Raw genomic sequence first — 21,662 nt, forward strand, 5'->3', positions numbered from 1 at the left:
CTTGTCTAAATCATGTAGAGACATACTGCCAATAGAATAGGACTCAAATTATTAATTTGTAATTTCAGTTCACGCTCTGGTAGGAGCAGAATGTGCTCTACACACTGGTCCACTGTTCAGCTGGGTTTAATATACAGTAATAAAGCTCTGTAATCAGTATGTGTGTGTGGGCGTCGGCTCTGACGCTTGGCTCTGCAGTGGGGTGATGAATCTGGTTCATTTCTCCTGGTTTCTGCATATGGAGGCGTGTTCCAGCCCTAAACTAACACACCTGTTCCCGCCAACTGTGCTCTGTAGAAGCATCTGGAAGGTACGTCAGGTTATGTAAGAACACACCGGAGCTACGTTTAGCCAGAAGGTGAGTGGAGGAGTGGATATAGCTGGCACCGAGGCATGCCAACGCATTTCCACCCGGCTCCAGCTGGCACCACCACGCTCTGACACCAGTAACCCACCTGTGGACGATTAGCCGCCTCATCAGTGAAATGACGGAATCAGATTCCTGGTCTGACAGAAGCAGAGGGGCTGCTGGACACACCTTCTCATTCTCTGTTTTTATTTTTTATTTTTTCTACATTGTAAATGAATAGTGAAGTCATCCAGACTATGAAGGAACACATAAGGAATCATGTAGAAACTTAAAAGTGTTAAACAAAACAAAATACTCTGTGATTCTGTCTACTTGCAGTTTCTGAGGCTGGTAACTTTGATGAACTTATCCTGTACAACAGAGGGACTCTTGCTTTTTCTTTCCTGGGGCGGTTCTGATGAGAGCCAGTTTCATCATTATGTTTTTGATGGTCTTTTCATCTGATTTTGGGTAAAAACTAGCACATGCCTCCTTCAAGACTCTGCCTGTATTGAACTGTTACTGATGTATCATTTCCGAGTAGCATCACAGCGCTAACGCTTTGAGGAAAACGCAGCGACTCGGTTCTGATACATCAGCCCACAGATGCAGCCTTGTGCTGATCCACATCACCCTAGGAGTGATGAGGGGAAAAACGACGTCTACTGTAACCACCCAGAGAGAGAGAGCAAGGCTCTACAATTGTGCTCTTTCATGGCTCCAGCAACTGATGGTAAGCTGCATAACCAGGATTCGAACTAGCCATCTCCCGATCATACTGGCAGCGCATCATTGCATCATCCCGATCATTGCAGGACTTCTCAGAGCCTGACCTTAATTTCTTAAAGTATTTTATTCTTGACTTAGTTGAGTAGTTCTTGCTTCTCATAATATGGATTAGAATATTAATCAAATATTCACTATTCACTGTATACCTGTAACTCTACCTCTTCGCAACTTTACTCAACAACTGATGCTCTCAAACACATTATTAAGAGACAAGAAATTCAAGTAATTAACACTTGATGAGTTCAGCACAGCTGTTAACTGAAAGCCTAAATTCTTGCTCAAGGACGCTTATTGGTGTAGCAGGCGTTGGTGTTATCCACTGCACCACACCAACCACTGAGCTGTGTGGGTCAGCCAGACGTCTTCCTGTAGCAGTTTTCTCTAGTTCTCAAGAGTCTTTTGAAGGTGTACGAAACAATACTTTTCGCTTTATGGCTTCATCTGTAATTTCTCTAAAGAAAAGAACTTCTATTTTAATACAGAGTTGCAGAGTTATCTGTGTTTCTGTGTCTTTTTCTAGTTATTATGATGAAAGTGTGAATACATCTTCTGTTCCAGCACTGCTTTACTACAAACAAAGGCTTTGTAAATTGACATTTTTCAAAATTAATTTCCAAAGCTCATTTTATTTCCACTGCTGCTTACCAATAAAAATGATTTCAACCATAATATGGAATGGGATCAACACATAATCTGTTTAGGACTGTAGAGAAGAGCACCTAAATAACTGGCCAATAAATATGTGTAAAACGAATGATGTCCATTGTATAAGTTTTATTAATCTTTTGTAACCTCATTATAAAACCTGCTTCTTGAAGAGCCACTAAACCCTAAATCATATTTTTTTCATTAATATATTAAATATGTTCCTCTGAATTAATAAAACATACCAGTCCTGCTTAATTATTTTTATAAATAGTTTCTAATCTTTAAAAAACTTTTATTTTGGTAATTTTTGCCTCTGCAGGACCCACTCATGTTGTACTTTGGTATGCAGACACATCACAATATGGAGATCAGTTAATCAATAATCCCGCCCCCCTGCTGACATCCAACCATCTGCTTCTCACATTTTGCTATCGGAGGCACACTGCTGCTGCTGCAGCTCAGCCAATCAGCTCTCCTTTACTCCTGCTCTGCCTCTAAACCCATACATCACCCATTGCATCTCCCACACTATTCCTCCCTTTTTTATGCCTTTTTGTTGGCCTTTTTAGGCTTTTTACAAATTTGAGCTGAGGGTGGAGTCAGCAAAAATCAGAAGGTTTAGTGCCACTTTAACCACTATAGGTCCAGGTTCTCAGAAATGAAGGAAATTGGTGTATTTCCTTTAGTTGCATCAATCTCTTCTTAGCTTCATCCACCAGGTGCTCAACTAAAGACCAAGAACAATCCCAGAATCCTCAGAAAGTAAGTAGTCCTCAGGAAAATCCTTTAAATTTCAGGAGGGTCTGTAAAACAACACCAGCAGCTTTTCCCAGGAGAATAACACTTTCACTCCAACTGATTTCCACAGTAAAAACACCATCGATTTAAAGATAAAACCAGAGACGGAGCTTCATTAGAAACACCTACAGAACCTTGTGCTTTCACTCACTTACTGGCCACTTTATTAGAAACACCAACAGATAAATCTTGTTCTTCCATTCACTAACTGGCCACTTTACTAGAAACAGATAAACATTGTGCTTCCACTTACTAACTGGCCACTTTATTGGAAACACCTACAGATAAACCTTGTGTTTCCATTAACTAACTGGCCACTTTATAAGAAACACCTACAAAACCTCATGTTTCCATTTACTAACTGGCCACTTTATTGGAAACACCTACAAAACCTCATGTTTCCATTTACTAACTGGCCACTTTATTGGAAACATCTACAGATAAACCTTGTGCTTCCACTCACTAACTGGCCACTTTATTGGAAACACCTACAGATAAACCTTGTGCTTCTACTCACTAACTGGCCACTTTATTAGAAACACCTACTTCTTGTTAATTCGCTTTATAGCCATTACATTAGAACCACATCTGCAATGTTCTTACGCTCACTGGCCACTTTATTAGAAACACCTACAGAACATTATGCTTACACTCACTCACTGGCCACTTTATTAGAAACACTAACAGAACCATGTTCTTCGTATCACTTGCCACTTTATTAGGAACAGCTACAGTATTTTGTGCTTCTATTTATTATTGAGTGTAATAAAGTTTCCAAAGGTCAAGGTTGAGCTCTAATAGAGGGGTTTCTGTTAAAGTGGCCATTTATATTTTCAACACTGAACGCTCATTGTGTTTATGGGCTGCACAAGTGCACAAGCGCTGTCAACACAACGTGTCAAACAGATAAACACCACAACAGCAGCGTCATCTTCCCCCGTGTCTCTGCTGGGTGACCTTCACGGACCCCCCAGAGCAGAGCCGGTGGTGGGGGGTCGGTGGGCACTGCAGAAGAACAGCGACTGCCAGTCAGTGGCTAATGTTCCAGACAGATTGGCCATTAGGAAACGCTCGGGTGCTGCCGGTGGCAGACAGGCTCTGACTTTAAAGGCCTGTTAACTTTTATGAGGGTTCTTTAAGGGAAAACATTAGAGTCTTTATAGCCCCCGCTCCGGAGGAAGGCCTGATTTATCCCCCGGCGCCGCTGGAGTCCGCATTAATTCACATTTCTCCTGTTCTGGTTTAATGGTGCGCTGAGAGATAACACAAAAGGAAGATGACAACTTGATTACATTAAAGCAGCAACCTTACAGCACGTTCACCAGCCCACCGTCCCACTCTGAGTCTGGAGAAGATCCAGATCTTTTATCTTCATCACTTTATAATTCTCATATTCTGATTCTGATATCTATTAAAGGGCCCATTACGCCCCATTTCAGCTTTCTTAGAAAATAAGAGTTTAATTTAGAGTGTAAATATCGGTCAATATTTAATTCTTCTCATTCAATGTTTTTTCTACATTGTAATTTAATACTAAAGTCATTAAGACTATGAAGGAATACATGTAGTAATTTAAAGGGGTTAAACAAACCCCAAAAAATTGGGGCAGTCCTGATGAGTGCCAGTTTTAACAGGACACTGCCCACAGGACTCTTCCCACAGGACTTTTACTCTTCCTGCAAAAACAACTTTGCCCACAGGATGCTGCAAAAAGGACACTGCCCACAGGACACTGCCCACAGAATGCCACTCACAGGACACTTTCCACAGGATTCTGTATAATTACTTCCTGTTTATTTAATTAACATGAGGGGGTGGCATTCACAAACACACACACATCTACATTCAAAAAGGATTGTCTACAGGAATCTGCCTACAGGATGCTGCACACAGGACACTGCCCACAGGGTGCTGCAAACAGGACATAACCCACAAGACACTGCCCACAGGATGCTGCAAAAAGGACATGACCACCCAAGACACTACCCACAGGATGCTGCAAAAAGGAAACTGCCCACAGGATGCTGCAAACAGGACATAACCCACAAGACACTACCCACAGGAGGCTGCAAAAAAGGACACTGCCCACAGGACACTGCCAACAGGATGCTGCAAAAAGGACATGACCCACCAGACACCACCCACAGGATGCTGCAAACAGGACATGACCCACAAGACACTACCCACAGGATGCTGCAAAAAGGACACTGCAAACAGGACACTGCCAACAGGATGCTGCAAAAAGGACATGACCCACCAGACACCACCCACAGGATGCTGCAAAAAGTAAACTGCCCACAGAATGCTGCAAACAGGACATAACCCACAAGACACTACCCACAGGATGCTGCAAAAAGGACACTGCCCACCAGACACCACCCACAGGATGCTGCAAACAGGACATGACCCACCAGACACCACCCACAGGATGCTGCAAAAAGGACACTGCAAACAGGACACTGCCAACAGGATGCTGCAAAAAGGACATGACCCACCAGACACTACCCACAGGATGCTGCCAAAAGGACATGACCACCCAAGACACTACCCACAGGATGCTGCAAAAAAGAAACTGCCCACAGAATGCTGCAAACAGGACATAACCCACAAGACACTACCCACAGGCTGCTGCAAAAAGGACACTGCCCACAGGACACTGCCAACAGGATGCTGCAAAAAGGACATGACCCACCAGACACCACCCACAGGATGCTGCAAACAGGACATGATCCACAAGACACTACCCACAGGATGCTGCAAAAAGGACACTGCAAACAGGACACTGCCAACAGGATGCTGCAAAAAGGACATGACCCACCAGACACCACCCACAGGATGCTGCAAACAGGACATGACCCACCAGACACCACCCACAGGATGCTGCAAAAAAGAAACTGCCCACAGAATGCTGCAAACAGGACATAACCCACAAGACACTACCCACAGGCTGCTGCAAAAAGGACACTGCCCACAGGACACTGCCAACAGGATGCTGCAAAAAGGACATGACCCACCAGACACCACCCACAGGATGCTGCAAACAGGACATGACCCACAAGACACTACCCACAGGATGCTGCAAAAAGGACACTGCAAACAGGACACTGCCAACAGGATGCTGCAAAAAGGACATGACCCACCAGACACCACCCACAGGATGCTGCAAAAAGGACATGACCCACCAGACACCACCCACAGGATGCTGCAAACAGGACATGACCCACCAGACACCACCCACAGGATGCTGCAAAAAAGAAACTGCCCACAGAATGCTGCAAACAGGACATAACCCACAAGACACTACCCACAGGCTGCTGCAAAAAGGACACTGCCCACAGGACACTGCCAACAGGATGCTGCAAAAAGGACATGACCCACCAGACACCACCCACAGGATGCTGCAAACAGGACATGACCCACAAGACACTACCCACAGGATGCTGCAAAAAGGACACTGCAAACAGGACACTGCCAACAGGATGCTGCAAAAAGGACATGACCCACCAGACACCACCCACAGGATGCTGCAAAAAGGACACTGCCTACAGGACACTGTCCACAGGATGCTGCTCACAGGCTTCCGCCCACAGGATGCCACCCACAGGACACTTAGTAAATAAATGTCTTGAGTATAATTTTAACACATAAACGTGTATCATCGCAGTTTTAATTTGTCAACACAAAATTAATGTTTAATGTAGTTAAAGTATAGTTTTATTATAATTATTATATTAGCACAGTTTCACAAAATAATAAGCATACATTTTATTAAGCACATCACCAGTACAAAATTAGAACAGCCAATTAAGTTATATGTAATTAAGCAGGTAAAAATGTAAGTATAAGTTGAAAAAGTTTAATTGAATTATTCAGCATATAGTTATTCAACTATATGCAGAACTATTCAACTATATGCTGCATAATTAAATACTTATACTTACATTTTTAACTGCTTAATTAAGTATAACTTAATTAGATACAGTTGTGGTCAAAAGTTTACATACACTTGTAAAAAAACATAATGTTATGGCTGTCTTGAGTTTTCAATAAGTTCTACAACTCTTATTTTTCTGTGATAGAGTGATCGGAACACATACATGTTTGTCACAAAAAACAGTCATAAAATTTGGTTCTTTCATAAATTTATTATGGGTCTGCTGAAAATGTCACCAAATCTGCTGGGTCAAAAATATACATACAGCAACAAAATTTGTCAATTTTGGTGATGTAGCGAGTTGTGTCAATCAAATTAGCTTCATGTCATGGCCTCTTCACTTCTTGTAAGTGATTCTGATTGACTACAGCTGTTGACTTCTCATGAGCCCATTTAAATAGGGCTCATTTGACCCAGTGATTAGACTCAGCTACAAAAGCTACAATGGGAAAGTCAAAGGAACTCAGTGTGGATCTGAAAAAGCGAATTATTGACTTGAACAAGTCAGGGAAGTCACTTGGAGCCATTTCAAAGCAGCTACAGGTCCCAAGAGCAACTGTGCAGACAATTATACGCAAGTATAAAGTGCATGGAACAGTTGTGTCACTGCCACGATCAGGAAGAAAACGCAAGCTATCACATGCTGCCGAGAGGAGATTGGTCAGGATGGTCAAGAGTCAACCAAGAATCACCAAGAAGCAGGTCTGCAAGGATTTGGAAGCTGATGGAACACAGGTGTCAGTCTCCACAGTCAAGCGTGTTTTACATCGCCATGGACTGAGAGGCTGCCGTGCAAGAAAGAAGCCCTTGCTCCAGAAAAGGCACCTTAAGACTCGGCTGAAGTTTGCTGCTGATCACATGGACAAAGATAAAACCTTCTGGAGGAAAGTTCTCTGGTCAGACGAAACAAAAATTGAGCTGTTTGGCCACAACACCCAGCAATATGTTTGGAGGAGAAAAGGTGAGGCCTTTAATCCCAGGAACACCATGCCTACTGTCAAGCATGGTGGTGGTAGTATTATGCTCTGGGGATGTTTTGCTTACAGTGGAACTGGTTCTTTGCAGAAAGTAACTGGGATAATGAAGAAGGAGGATTACCTCCAAATTCTGCAGGAAAACCTAAAACCATCAGCCCGAAGGTTGGGTCTTGGGCGCAGTTGGGTGTTCCAACAAGACAATGACCCAAAACACACATCAAAAGTGGTAAAGGAATGGCTAAACCAGGCTAGAATTAAGGTTTTAGAATGGCCTTCCCAAAGTCCTGACTTAAACCCCATTGAGAACATGTGGACAGTGCTAAAGAAACGGGTTCATGCAAGAAAACCATCACATTTAGCTGAACTGCACCAATTCTGTCAAGAAGAGTGGTCAAACATTCGACATGAAGCTTGCCAGGAGCTTGTGGATGGCTACCAAAAGCACCTAGTTGCCGTGAAAATGGCCAAGGGACATGTAACCAAATACTAATGTTGCTGTATGTATATTTTTGACCCAGCAGATTTGGTGACATTTTCAGCAGACCCATAATAAATTTATGAAAGAACCAAATTTTATGACTGTTTTTTGTGACAAACATGTATGTGTTCCGATCACTCTATCACAGAAAAATAAGAGTTGTAGAACTTATTGAAAACTCAAGACAGCCATAACATTATGTTTTTTTACAAGTGTATGTAAACTTTTGACCACAACTGTAATTATAACTTTAGTACACTGTTATTATACTTAAATACACAATTTTTTACCAGGGGTAGTAGTAGTTGGTGGTGTTACTAAGTGTAGTGCAGTAATTGGTAAAAAGCAGGAGTGCAGGACACAGGGTGTTAATAATTCAGAGCCGCGTCCTGATTCACAAACAGAAAAATAACCCTAAAGTCCTGCAGTGCACTGACCCTGCAGCAGCAGCCTGCATTAAAACCAGCATATTCCGTTCATCAGGACCTCTTCATACAGGTGAAGGAGTAAAAAACGGTAAATTGAATTCTGAATTGGGATTCGGTTCTCAAGGTCGGGGAAGCTGCAGCGTCTGCTCCTATCTGCTCCTCAGCTTTTATACAGCAGGTGAGCGTCCTGTTTATTTCACTGACACGAGGGGGTGGCATGCACACACACACTCACAAACACACACACACACACACACACACACACACATCTACATTCAGGGCCAAACACACACTGGAATAAACACACACTGTAAAAAAAAAAAGTGTAAATAAACGGTATTTTTCCGGCAGCAGGGGCGCCAGAAAATGTCTGTAAAAAAACAGAAAAATTGTGTAATTTTTAAAACATACATAAACCGTAAAAAAACAGTTATTGTACGTATTGTAATCAACGTCTATTATTGTAATTTTACAAGAAATTGCCCTTTAATTACATTAAATGTTTTTCTTTTAACATATTTTATTTCTTAAAAAAAGTGTCATGCACTCTTTATAAAATGGAATAATTCGTCATTTTACAAGAAATGTTACTATAATTACATGAAATCTTTTAGTCGGTCAAGTCATTATCAACCGCTTTATCCAGCCCGGGGGTGGGGGGGGGTGGGGTGCTGGAGCCTATCCCAGCCAGCATCGGGCAGAAGGCAGGATACACCCTGGACAGGCCGCCAATCCATCGCAGGGCAGACAGACACAGACACATTCACTCACACACAGGGGGCAATTTATTTCTGACATCTAATTGGGAGGAAACTGGAGCACCCGGAGGAAACCCACGCAGACACGGGGAGAACGTGCAAACTCCACACAGAAAGACCCGGGTTGCCCCAGCCGGGAATCGAACCCAGGCCGTCTTGCTGTGAGGCGGAAGTGCTACCCACTGTGCCACCGTGCCACCCATTAACTCTTTTAATTTTAACATATATATAACCTATGTCACCATTTGCTACTCCCAGGTGGTGGTGATGAAGCTGAGTTAAAAAAAAATTAGCTAATGATAATTTAGCAAATGCTCTCTACATCACTGCCATGTACAGTTATGTTCACAACCCAAAGCTCCAAGCCTATTTTTACCATTTTCTTTCACTATTTTATAAGAAGCAAATTACACTTTTTAAGAAATAAAATATGTTAAACTTAAAAGATTTCATGGACGGCACGATGGCGCAGTGGGTAGCACTTCCGCCTCACAGCAAGATGGCCTGGGTTCGATTCCCGGCTGGGGCGACCCGGGTCTTTCTGTGTGTGAATGGATAAAGCGGTTGATAATTACTTATAATTTCATGTAATTATAGAAACATTTCTTGTAAAATGACGAATTATTCCATTTTATAAAGAGTGCATGACACTTTTTTAAGAAATAAAATATGTTAAAAGAAAAACATTTAATGTAATTAAAGGGCAATTTCTTGTAAAATTACAATAATAGACGTTGATTACAATAAATACAATAACTGTTTTTTTACGGTTTATGTATGTTTTAAAAATTACACAATTTTTCTGTTTTTTTACAGACATTTTCTGGCGCCCCTGCTGCCGGAAAAATACCGTTTATTTACACTTTTTTTTACAGTGATATCTGCATTTTAAAATGTTAACTTTGTGTAAAAATACAGAAAATTTAGCTTTTTTTTGTCACAAAATATGACTTTATTTTTACAGTTAGTATTGTTCGAATTGTCATCTAAAATTTGTTAAAAAACAGATATTTAATGTATTTTACTCACACAGATTGTTTATGTTAAATCACATGACTCATTTCAATAGACAGTTTATTCTTGTCATTTTAATACCATTTGCCTGTCATTTTGAAATACAGGGAAATATTGTAAAATTTTACTTGGAAAAACTGTAAAAAAAATGTTTTTTTTTTACAGTGCAGTGTGTATATTTTGATGGTGTGCTAAAATCAGACTCATGTTTTCTCCTCTAACAGCTTCTAGTCGAAATCAGAGACAGACAGGTTCGTCCTTCTAAAGCAATTCAATCCTGATTAACATCTTAAGACCAGTTTAAAATTTGAAAGAATTTGCATTTTGCACTACTTAAACCTAAGAAGGATTTAAGTAGAGCTTCACAATGCTAAACGAAGAAATGGGAGCAAAATACACTGCTGGGAGCAGTGAATGCTACACATACAGCATTTAGTATGTAAACAGTTTAGCAAAGAAAGAAAGAAAGAAAAGAAAAGAAGAGAAAGCCTCACAAAAAAAGATATAAAAGATCTAAAAAGAAAGTAAAAGTAGAGGACTGAGCCGTGCTCAGTGCGTTTTGAGTTTGATTGTGTTTTGGTTTGAGTTATTTGAAGCTAAAAAGCTGTGTTTCAGTTGCACATGCCATTTTGTGGCATTTCCTTTGTTCTGTTTCCCGCCTTTTTTCATGCACCTCTTCAGGGTTTTGTTTTCCACCTATTTTCCAGTCTCCACCGTGGAGATCCAACACCACCCTCTCCCGTAACAAGAACAGCCGTTTAGCTGAAATAAAAGGAGTTTATTTGATAGTTGGGTTGGACCAAGACCCAAGGTAATACCAAATTTACCCTTTAACAGATGAAAACAGTCTGCAGAGTGAATATCAACAGTTTATTTACTGTCTGCAGGAACAGACTGTAAAATTAATTCTGCAGCAAATCAGGTTAATATGAACTGGATGGATGGATGAACAGAGCAGACCAGATTAATACGAGATGGATGGATGGATGGATGGATAGATAGATGGAGCAGATCAGATTAATATGAACTAGACGGATGTATGGATGTATGGACAGAGCAAATCAGATTAATATGAACTGGATGGATGGATAGATGGATGGATGGATGGACAGAGCAGATCAGATTAATACGAGATGGATGGATGGATGGACAGAGCAGACCAGATTAATATGAACTGGATGGATGGATGGATGGATGGATGAATGGATGGATGGATGGACAGAGCACCAGATTAATATGAACTGGATGGATGAATAGATGGATGGATGGATGGATGGATGGATGGACAGAGCAGACCAGATTAATATGAACTGGATGGATGGATGGATGGATGAATGGATGGATGGACAGAGCACCAGATTAATATGAACTGGATGGATGGATGGATGGATGGATGGACAGATGGATGGATGGGTTTTTGTCCATTAAGTGTGCAGTATTATTACATATATTAAATATACTGTATTATTATTATTAGTAGTAGTATTATTATTATACCCACTTATCAGATTACTGTATTTAGAGTTTATCTCGCAGGGCTGCATTTGATTTCTGCTTCACAGTGAGAAGTAGAGCATTGCTTTCGTGACAAAACCTTGTAACTCCTTATGACCTCTAATAACCTCTCGTAACCTCTGCACTTCTGTCCACCAGTGTTTATTATGTTTGACCAGCTGCCTTTTTCCACTGGGAGAGCATTTCCTTATAAATGACCATCAGTAAAGTTTCAGTACATTACATTAAGTGCGTTTGTTTGTTCTGTGTATCGCTGCCATGACAAAACCCTCATCCAACATCCGGCACTCAATAACTCCAGCTCTCGTTACTGAATACAATCAAATCCTCACAGCAATGCTCAAAGAATTAGAGTAGAAAGCCTAGCTTTCACAGTACGAGAGTCCAACAAAAGCAATATATACTCTTTTTTATTTTTTTAAATGAATAAGTATTCCAGTTCCAATACGTTTGTCCACATTCAGCTATAGGTCTGGCCTTTAGCTATTGGACTAAGTCTTAGTTTCAGCAGTGAAGAGAAGAATTAGAGGTCTGACAGGTGAAGAACAGCAGTAATAAAATCATTGATGAGATAAGAAGAACAAAAAAAAACAACACAAAAAAAAATAGAGGTGTTCTTAAACTTTTGACTGAAAGTGTAATGTTTATAGGTGCCGAATGGTCCCCCGCTCATGCAGCTTTGCCATCAAATTTGCCATCAAAATTGGCCCTGCTCCCTCTGGGTGGGTAGATGGCGCTCTCTCCCCACATCACTCCTAGGGTGATTTCTGCAGCACAGGGCGTCTGTGAGCTGATGCATCAGAACTGTGATGCTACTCAGCAATGCTGCATCAGCAGCAGCTCGAAAAGAGGCGGAGTCTGACTACACATGTATCAGAGGAGGCATGTGCTAGTCTTCCCCCTCCTGGTGTTTTGGGGCATTACTAATGATAGGTGGAGTCCTAATTAGTGGGTTGGGTAATTGGCCGTGTAAATTGAGGAGAAAATGGGAAAAAATAGAAATAAAATGATAAAAAAACTAAAAAAGTGTGTGTTTATGCAATGTTTATTAGATATATTAAATAAAGTGTTTTGTCTTAATTAAACACTATTTTAGCTTCAAAGAGATTATTGTTTGCAGGTTGAGTAGTGATCACTCAAAATCCTGCCCTTAAAAACTCTTTTTGTTGTTGCTGAATGCAATCAAATCCTCACAGCAATGCGGCAAACATTTAGTATAAAGCCTGTATATATATATATATATATATATATATATATATATATATATATATATATATATATATATATATATATATGTACATATATATTTACTGTATATTAGTCACTGAAAGCAATCAAAAATTCACAGCAATGCTAAAAAAAATAAGCAGGATGAACTCTTTTTAATATAATAGAAATACTACAAAAAACTATAAACATAATCGGTTATTCCCTCATTTAAGATAATTTCAGCTTCCAATAGATGATTATTTGCAGTAAGAAATGAATCTAGCTGTTCTTGCTGCATGCAATCAAATCAAATCAAATCAAATCACAGCAATGCTTCAAAAATATCTAGTAGTCTTCCTTGGACAGTAGAGACCAACAAATATAGGATACACTTGTTTTTAATGTATGAGAATGCATCTCAATACTTTTGTCCATACAGTGTATATCTATATTATATATATTATATATATATATATATATATATATATATATATATATATATCAGATCAACAGTTATAGCCTCATTTCTTGAGCTCTTCTCTACGAATGCAATCAAATCTTTACAGCAAAGCTCCGAAATAAATCTAGTAAACAGCCTTTTCTGTTCTACTCTGGACATCATAATCAAGTCATAATATTTTAATTATTTTTGTCCATATAGATAATATTAGAAATAATAAATCAACTTTAATTCCTTTACTTAAGCACAATAAAACAATCAATCAACATGCTGACCTTAACAACTCGAGCTATCGTTACTGAATGCAACCAAATCCTCACAACAATGCTAAAAAAATCTAGTAGAACATCTTTACTGGTTTTATTAACCGAGCAGATGTCCCAAAACTTTTGTCCATATCATTTATATACTAGATATGTTAGTTTAACTGTTACGCTCATATTTTGTGAGCTATTTTTTCATTGAATGCAAGTATTCATATCCTCACAGTAATGCTACAAAAAAATCTAGTAAAAAGTCTGTCTCTCTGAACAGTAGCGACAGTTACTGCAATAAAAACAAGATCAACTATTTTTAATATACTGGAAATGCTACAAAAAACAACAACAACAAGAAATTAGCAGGTGTCCCAATACTTTTGTCCATATAGAGTATATATTAGATATATAATAATAGATAAACTGTTATTCCTTATTTCACTGAATGCAATCAAATCCTTACAGCAATGCTCCAAACAATCTAGAATAAAGTCTTTTCTGGGCAGTAGAGAACAACAAAAGTAGGATACACTTTTTTTTATGTATAAGCACTTGTCCTAATACTTTTTTAATGATATTAAAAAAAATTATATCATTAAAAAGTTACTTTATTTCAGTAATTCAGTTTAAAAAAATGTGAAACTCATATGTTAAATAGATGTATTAAACACAGAGTGATCTATTTTAAGCCTTTTATTGTTGATGATTATGAAGCTTACAGCCAATAAAAACCCAAAAATCAGTGTCTCAGAAAATTAAAATATTATACAAGACCAATTGGTATATTTGGCAGTGCGGGCAGTGTGCCAAATCCTGCTGGAAAATGAAATCCACATCTCCATAAAAGTTGTCAGTAGCAGAGGGAAGCATGAAGTGCTGTAAGATTTTGTGGGAAAACAAAACTGCACTGACTTTAGACTTGATAATAAAACACAGTGGATCAACACCAGCAGATGACATGTCTCTCCAAATCATCACTGATTGTAGAAACTGAACTAAAATTAAAAAATGTAAAATTTACTGATGATCAGTGATGGTTTGGAGAGTCAAGTCATGGTGTTGGTCCACTGTGTTTAAAGTCAGTGCAGTTTTGTTTTCCCCGGAAATCTTACAGCACTTCATGCTTCCCTCTGCTACTGATAACTTTTATAGAGATGCGGATTTCATTTTCCAGCAGGACTTGGCACACTGCCCACACTGCCAAAAGTACCAATTGGTCTTATATAATATTCAAATTTTCTGAGACACTGATTTTATGGTTTCCATTGGCTGTAAGCCATAATCATCAACAATAAAATAAACAAAAGCTTAAAATAGATCACTCTGTGTTTAATACATCGATATAATATATGAGTTTCACATTTTAAACTGAATTACTGAAATAAAGTAACTTTTCAAATGATATTCAATTTTTTTGAGAAGCTCTTGTACTGTATTATATTAACTTTTATGCTCTTATTCCGTGAGCTATTTTTTAAACAATGCAATCAAATCTACCCTGGACAGTAGAGACAGGTACTCCAACAAAAGCAGGATAAACTCTTTTTAATATACTAGAAAAATCAATAAATCAGCAGGTGTTCCAATACTTTTGTCCATAAAGTGTACAGTATGAGAGAAATGAGTGTAAGCTGGTAATATGCAGAATGTGGGGGTTTAAAAATAGCTGAAGACTGTTCTGTTCTGTGAGGGTCCGGTAGGTACTGCGGTGGGCGTTCTGAAGGCGTAGAGAGAGACTGCAGTGGTTGAGATGGGGGTGGTTTAGCTGACGGAGCAGGGGTCGTCCTTGCTGGGCTTCACCTCGCCCTGCAGCAGCTGGATCATCACGGCTTTAGTCAGGTAGCTGGAGGTGCCTTTCTTCCCCAGAGCTGGAGTGTTGTAGAACGCCTCCATGTCCTCCTACAAACACAAACCAGCACAAACTTATTTACTGTCTGCGTCAGATTATAACAAACTGTAGAAACTGGAGCGACCAAATATGAGTCTAAAGCCAGCATTGAGCTGTGGAGCAGTGGAACGGTGTTCTCTGGAATGATCTGGAAGATCCATCTAATACATCTAGGATAGAGTTAGAGTCTCCTGATAGAACTAATCATCCAACAACACAGAAAACTCTGTAATTATTTAATTTTTTTACATCTTTATTTATTTTTGGCACTCTAAGGCACGCTATCAATAAACGTCTATTTTCTGGTCTATTTTTATACATTAGGCGGACCAGATTATAAGGCACTTTTTGTGACACTAGTAAGGAACAAGGGTGTCGCCATGTTTCCCTTCTAATTTAGAAGGTTTCAGTGCTGCTTGGTGAGGCCTGTATAGCTAAGCTAAATTGTAAGTTAAGCTGCACAAATTTCTCTCCTGAAAACTGTATATTCGGGTCACTAAAGTGCTTCTGTTTATTTACAGTAAGCTTCAATTCCCAGATATTTTCTAAAGCTGGAGCATTAGCATTGGCAGTTAACCACTAGAGGTTACCCACTATGCCACCTGACGGCACTACACAGGGGAACCCTGAGTGTTCCGGTAAGCCAGGGCGATATAAGCTAGCATTTTGTTCCACGTAGCTTGTTTTAACACAGTAAACACACAGACTACAGTCTGATATACTCCCCTCTGAATGACGAAAGAGCTAGCGCTTAGCAAGGGTAGTGGCTAATGCTAATGCTGCCCCAGCAGTGCTAGCCTGGGTTAGCAGCAGGCTACAACCTGATAATACTCATCTCTGAATGGTGAAAAAGCTAGCGCTTAGCACAGTTAGCAGCTAATGCTAATATTGCTGGAGAACTAAACTGAAACTCCTGCATCACGCTGTACTGCTCCTTAATACCTGACTGGTAAAATTCATACATACAGTTCACTGGATTAGAAGGCACAAAAAGTCATACAATTAAAGCATTTTAAGTGCACCTTATAGTGCAAAAAATATATATATGTATATGTAATACATATTTTCTTTAGAGAAACTACAGATGAAGCCAGATAGCAGTTCAAAAGACTCTTGGAAACTGGAGAAAACTGCTACAGGAAGAGTCATGTCTGGCTGACCCACATGGCAACAGCGTCTTTAGATCTTCTTAACACTAACTAAGCCTCAGTTTCAGTCATTTCAGTTCTTATAGTTCAATTAAGCATATATTAACAATTTTGCACAAACAAAAATGGAACTGTTCACATAATAAAGAGATAATAGAGGCCAGTGCAAAGAAAGAACAGTTTTCTCTACATTTTTGGAGTACATTGGTTTTTTAATGGTTATATACTGTATCTAAATAGTAATCCACCTATTCATCATCTATCCATCCACCAATTCTCCTCCTCCTGGGCCTGGTGCCACCCAGAATATTTGGGTGCAAGCCAGAAACACCCGCCGGAGACGACTCCAGTCCATACTATCAGCAATAATAATTATAATAATAAGTACTTGTTTTTATTGAGGGCAAACAGCAGAATAATGAGATTCTCACCGGTTTGTCGGCTTTCTCTGGCCGGCCGTGATCTTTCTGGAAGTCAGTGAAAGCCTCTTTAACCAGCCGGTCCAGATCCACCGTCTCCTGGAACTCCAGCTCCGGGTTTCTCTCCAGCACGATGGACACCACCATCAGCAGCTGATAGGAGGAATCACAACATATTAAAAACATTATACTATAATATACAGAACTTGATTACTAAGGCGCACTATCAATGAACGTCTATTATCTGGTCTATTTTCATACATACTGGATTATAAGGTGAATTATGCAACACTAATGCGCTTTATACAGAGTAACTAAGTAAAAGTAAAAGCTAAGCTAAGTAAACAAAACTGAAATTCTTAAAAAAATAAAAAAGTGAAATGAGCACTAAATGTTAATCTCCACAGATTTCTATCCTGAAAACTGTTTACTTGGATGAGTAAAGTGCTAGTTTATTTACAGTAAGCTTAGATTTCCAGATTTCCACTAAGGATGGGTGCAGCATTAGCAGCTAACTGTTAGCACTAGCCGCTAGTAAATTCCACCTGACCGTGATACACTGAGGAACCCTGATTGTTCCAGTAAGCCAGGGTGATATTAGCTAGCGGTTCATCCCACTTGTACGGTGGCCCTGAAGTGCAAAACAAATTAACATGTCAGAAAACAAAATCACAAAAACTAAAACACATTTACAAAACTTAAAACAAATTTACAAGACGCAAAACACTTTTCCCAGCACTGAAACACTTTTACAAACGCTGAAACACTTTTACAAACGCTGAAACACTTTTACAAACGCTAAAACACTTTTACAAACGCTGAAACACTTTTACAAACGCTGAAACACTTTTACAAACGCTAAAACACTTTTACAAACTGCGATTTCTGACGGAAAGGGAGGGTCTAACACACAGGAAGTGCTTGATGCGGACCCTCCTTGTCAGTCAAGCTGCGTTACGATGAGAGAGTTGAGTTATGAACACCAAACTATGTTTTGTGGCACGTATTTTAGCAGCAGCAGTAAATACTTAAACTATCCCTGTCCTGTTGCTACCCCCGCCGCGGGGTTCACCTAATGCCCGGCGGCCATCAGCCACTGCCCCGCGGTTATCAGCCACTGCCCCGCGGTTATCAGCCACTGCCCCGCGGTTATCAGCCACTGCCCCGCGGTTATCAGCCACTGCCCCGCGGTTATCAGCCACTGCCCCCGCCGCGGGGTTCACCTAATACCCCGGGGGTTCAGCCACTGCCCCTCGGTTATCAGTCACTGCCCCCGCCGCGGGGTTCAGCTAATGCCCCGGGGGTTCAGCCACTGCCCCTCGGTTATCAGTCACTGCCCCCGCCGCGGGGTTCAGCTAATGCCCGGGGGCCATCAGCCACTGCCCCGCGGTTATCAGCCACTGCCCCCGCCGCGGGGTTCTCCTAATACCCCGGGGGTTCAGCCACTGCCCCGCGGTTATCAGCCACTGCCCCTGCCTCGGGGTTCACCTAATACCCCGGGGGTTCAGCCACTGCCCCGTGGTTATCAGCCACTGCCCCCGCCGCGGGGTTCAGCTAATGCCCGGCGGGCATCAGCCACTGCCCCGCGGTTATCAGCCACTGCCCCCGCCGCGGGGTTCAGCTAATGCCCGGCGGGCATCAGCCACTGCCCCGTGGTTATCAGTCACTGCCCCCCCCGCCGCGGGATTCAGCTAATGCCCGGCGGCCATCAGCCACTGCCCCGCGGGGTTCAGGTAATACAGTACAGGAGTGGCTGAACCCCGCGGGGCAGTGGCTGAACTCCGTGGGGCATTAGCTGAACCCCGCAGCGAGGGCATTAGCTGATGGCCGCGTGGCATTAGCTGAACCCCGCGGCGGGGGCAGTGGCTGATGGCTGCGTGGCATTAGCTGAACCCCCGGGGTATTAGGTGAACCCCGCGGCGGGGGCAGTGGCTGATGGCCGCGTGGCATTAGCTGAACCCCCGGGGTTTTAGGTGAACCCCGTGGCGGGGGTAGCAACAGGATAGTTTAAGTATTTACTGCTGCTGCTAAAATACGTGCCACAAAACATAGTTTAGTGTCCATAACTCCACTCTCTCATCGTAACGCAGCTTGACTGACAAGGAGGGTCCGCATCAAGCACTTCCTGTGTGTTAGACCCTCCCTTTCCGTCAGAAATCGCAGTTTGTAAAAGTGTTTCAGCGTTTGTAAAAGTGTTTTAGCGTTTGTAAAAGTGTTTCAGCGTTTGTAAAAGTGTTTTAGCGTTTGTAAAAGTGTTTCAGCGTTTGTAAAAGTGTTTCAGCGTTTGTAAAAGTGTTTTAGCGTTTGTAAAAGTGTTTTAGCGTTTGTAAAAGTGTTTCGGCGTTTGTAAAAGTGTTTTAGCGTTTGTAAAAGTGTTGTAGCGTTTGTAAAAGTGTTTTAGCGTTTGTAAAAGTGTTGTAGCGTTTGTAAAAGTGTTTTAGCGTTTGTAAAAGTGTTTTAGCGTTTGTAAAAGTGTTTTAGCGTTTGTAAAAGTGTTTTAGCGTTTGTAAAAGTGTTTTAGCGTTTGTAAAAGTGTTTCAGCGTTTGTAAAAGTGTTTCAGCGTTTGTAAAAGTGTTTTAGCGTTTGTAAAAGTGTTTTAGCGTTTGTAAAAGTGTTGTAGCGTTTGTAAAAGTGTTTTAGCGTTTGTAAAAGTGTTTTAGCGTTTGTAAAAGTGTTGTAGCGTTTGTAAAAGTGTTTTAGCGTTTGTAAAAGTGTTTTAGCGTTTGTAAAAGTGTTTTAGCGTTTGTAAAAGTGTTTTAGCGTTTGTAAAAGTGTTTTAGCGTTTGTAAAAGTGTTTCAGCGTTTGTAAAAGTGTTTCAGCGTTTGTAAAAGTGTTTCAGCGTTTGTAAAAGTGTTTCAGCGTTTGTAAAAGTGTTTCAGCGTTTGTAAAAGTGTTTTAGCGTTTGTAAAAGTGTTTCAGCGTTTGTAAAAGTGTTTCAGCGTTTGTAAAAGTGTTTTAGCGTTTGTAAAAGTGTTTTAGCGTTTGTAAAAGTGTTTTAGCGTTTGTAAAAGTGTTGTAGCGTTTGTAAAAGTGTTTTAGCGTTTGTAAAAGTGTTTCAGCGTTTGTAAAAGTGTTTTAGCGTTTGTAAAAGTGTTTTAGCGTTTGTAAAAGTGTTTCAGCGTTTGTAAAAGTGTTTCAGCGTTTGTAAAAGTGTTTCAGCGTTTGTAAAAGTGTTTCAGCGTTTGTAAAAGTGTTTCAGCGTTTGTAAAAGTGTTTTAGCGTTTGTAAAAGTGTTTCGGCGTTTGTAAAAGTGTTTTAGCGTTTGTAAAAGTGTTTTAGCGTTTGTAAAAGTGTTTTAGTGCTGGTAAAAGTGTTTCAGCGTTTGTAAAAGTGTTTCAGCGTTTGTAAAAGTGTTTTAGCGTTTGTAAAAGTGTTTCAGCGTTTGTAAAAGTGTTTTAGCGTTTGTAAAAGTGTTTTAGCGTTTGTAAAAGTGTTTTAGTGCTGGTAAAAGTGTTTCAGCGTTTGTAAAAGTGTTTCAGCGTTTGTAAAAGTGTTTCAGCGTTTGTAAAAGTGTTTCAGCGTTTGTAAAAGTGTTTCAGCGTTTGTAAAAGTGTTTCAGTATTTGTAAAAGTGTTTTGCGTCTTGTAAATTTGTTTTAAGTTTTGTAAATGTGTTTTAGTTTTTGTAATTTTGTTTTCTGACATGTTAATTTGTTTTGCACTTCAGGGCCACCGTACACTTGGCTTGTTTTAACAAGCTAGCGCTACGATTAGGGGCTAATGCTAATGCTGCTCCAGCAGTGCTAGCCGGGGTTAGCACTGATGAGCAGTGTTACTTTTTTTGGTACACATGGCGCTTTGAATTTAGGTCAAAACTTTGCACTTTGGTTTCATCTGACCACAGTACCTTCTTAGTAAAATACACTTAAGTTTGTGGTTGTAGTTTAAAGTTTAAATACATATTTTTATTGATTTATTGATTTTTAAAAACATGTTTTAGGATTTAATAAAAAATCTAATGTCTCTATTCTAAAGGTGTAGCTCAAAAATAATTGGCAATATTTTAGAATAATGTCACATCATTTTAAATTATTTACGAAAGAATATTTAAACTAATTATTAATCATTAAATGTTTTAATTAATGTCTCAATTCACTAATAATATCAGGCACATTTAAAATTCTTTAATTTTCTCAAAGCTCAACAGTGTGCCTCATGTATGAATTCTACCATTCAGGTATTAAGTAGCAGTAAAGCCACTTCACTAAAGTGTATTAGCATTAGCTGCTATGTGCAGCGCTAGCTCTTTCGCTGTACAGTGGTAAGCATATTGGACTGTAGTCTGCCTGCTTACCGTATTAAAACATGCTACGTGGGATAAACCGATGGATGATAGCGCCCTGGCTTACTGGAACACCCAGGGTGGAATTTAATAGCGCTTAAGGGCTGCTAACCGCGGCTAATGCTGCTGCTAACTGTGCTAAAATTAGAAATCTAGAAATCTAAGCTTACTGTAAATAAATGGAAGCGCTTTAATCAATCAAATAAACAGTTTTAAGGAGAGAAATCTGTGTAGATTAACATCCAGTGCTCGTTTTCTTTACTTAGGCGCTTTATGTTTGTCGCCTTATGTATGAAAATAGACCAAAAAC

At 40.1% G+C, this 21,662-nt stretch overlaps 1 protein-coding gene across 3 annotated transcripts in view; it reads right to left on the reverse strand.

The window, feature by feature from the left end:
• Positions 1 to 13,523: 13,523 nt before the first annotated feature.
• The window catches only part of phkb (phosphorylase kinase, beta), a 180,534-nt gene continuing 172,395 nt past the window's right edge, over positions 13,524 to 21,662 (reverse strand). For all 3 annotated transcript variants that reach the window (XM_049471148.1, XM_049471149.1, XM_049471150.1), the window contains 2 exons: positions 17,082 to 17,222; positions 13,524 to 15,513 (listed from right to left, as the gene is read on the reverse strand). In XM_049471148.1, coding sequence (XP_049327105.1) covers positions 15,376 to 15,513; positions 17,082 to 17,222 — 279 coding nt within the window. In that variant the 3' untranslated portion in view covers positions 13,524 to 15,375. The remainder of the gene's footprint in view (positions 15,514 to 17,081; positions 17,223 to 21,662) is intronic.

Source organism: Astyanax mexicanus, chromosome 23 (assembly GCF_023375975.1).
Source record: "Astyanax mexicanus isolate ESR-SI-001 chromosome 23, AstMex3_surface, whole genome shotgun sequence".
NCBI classification, from domain to species: domain Eukaryota; kingdom Metazoa; phylum Chordata; class Actinopteri; order Characiformes; family Acestrorhamphidae; genus Astyanax; species Astyanax mexicanus.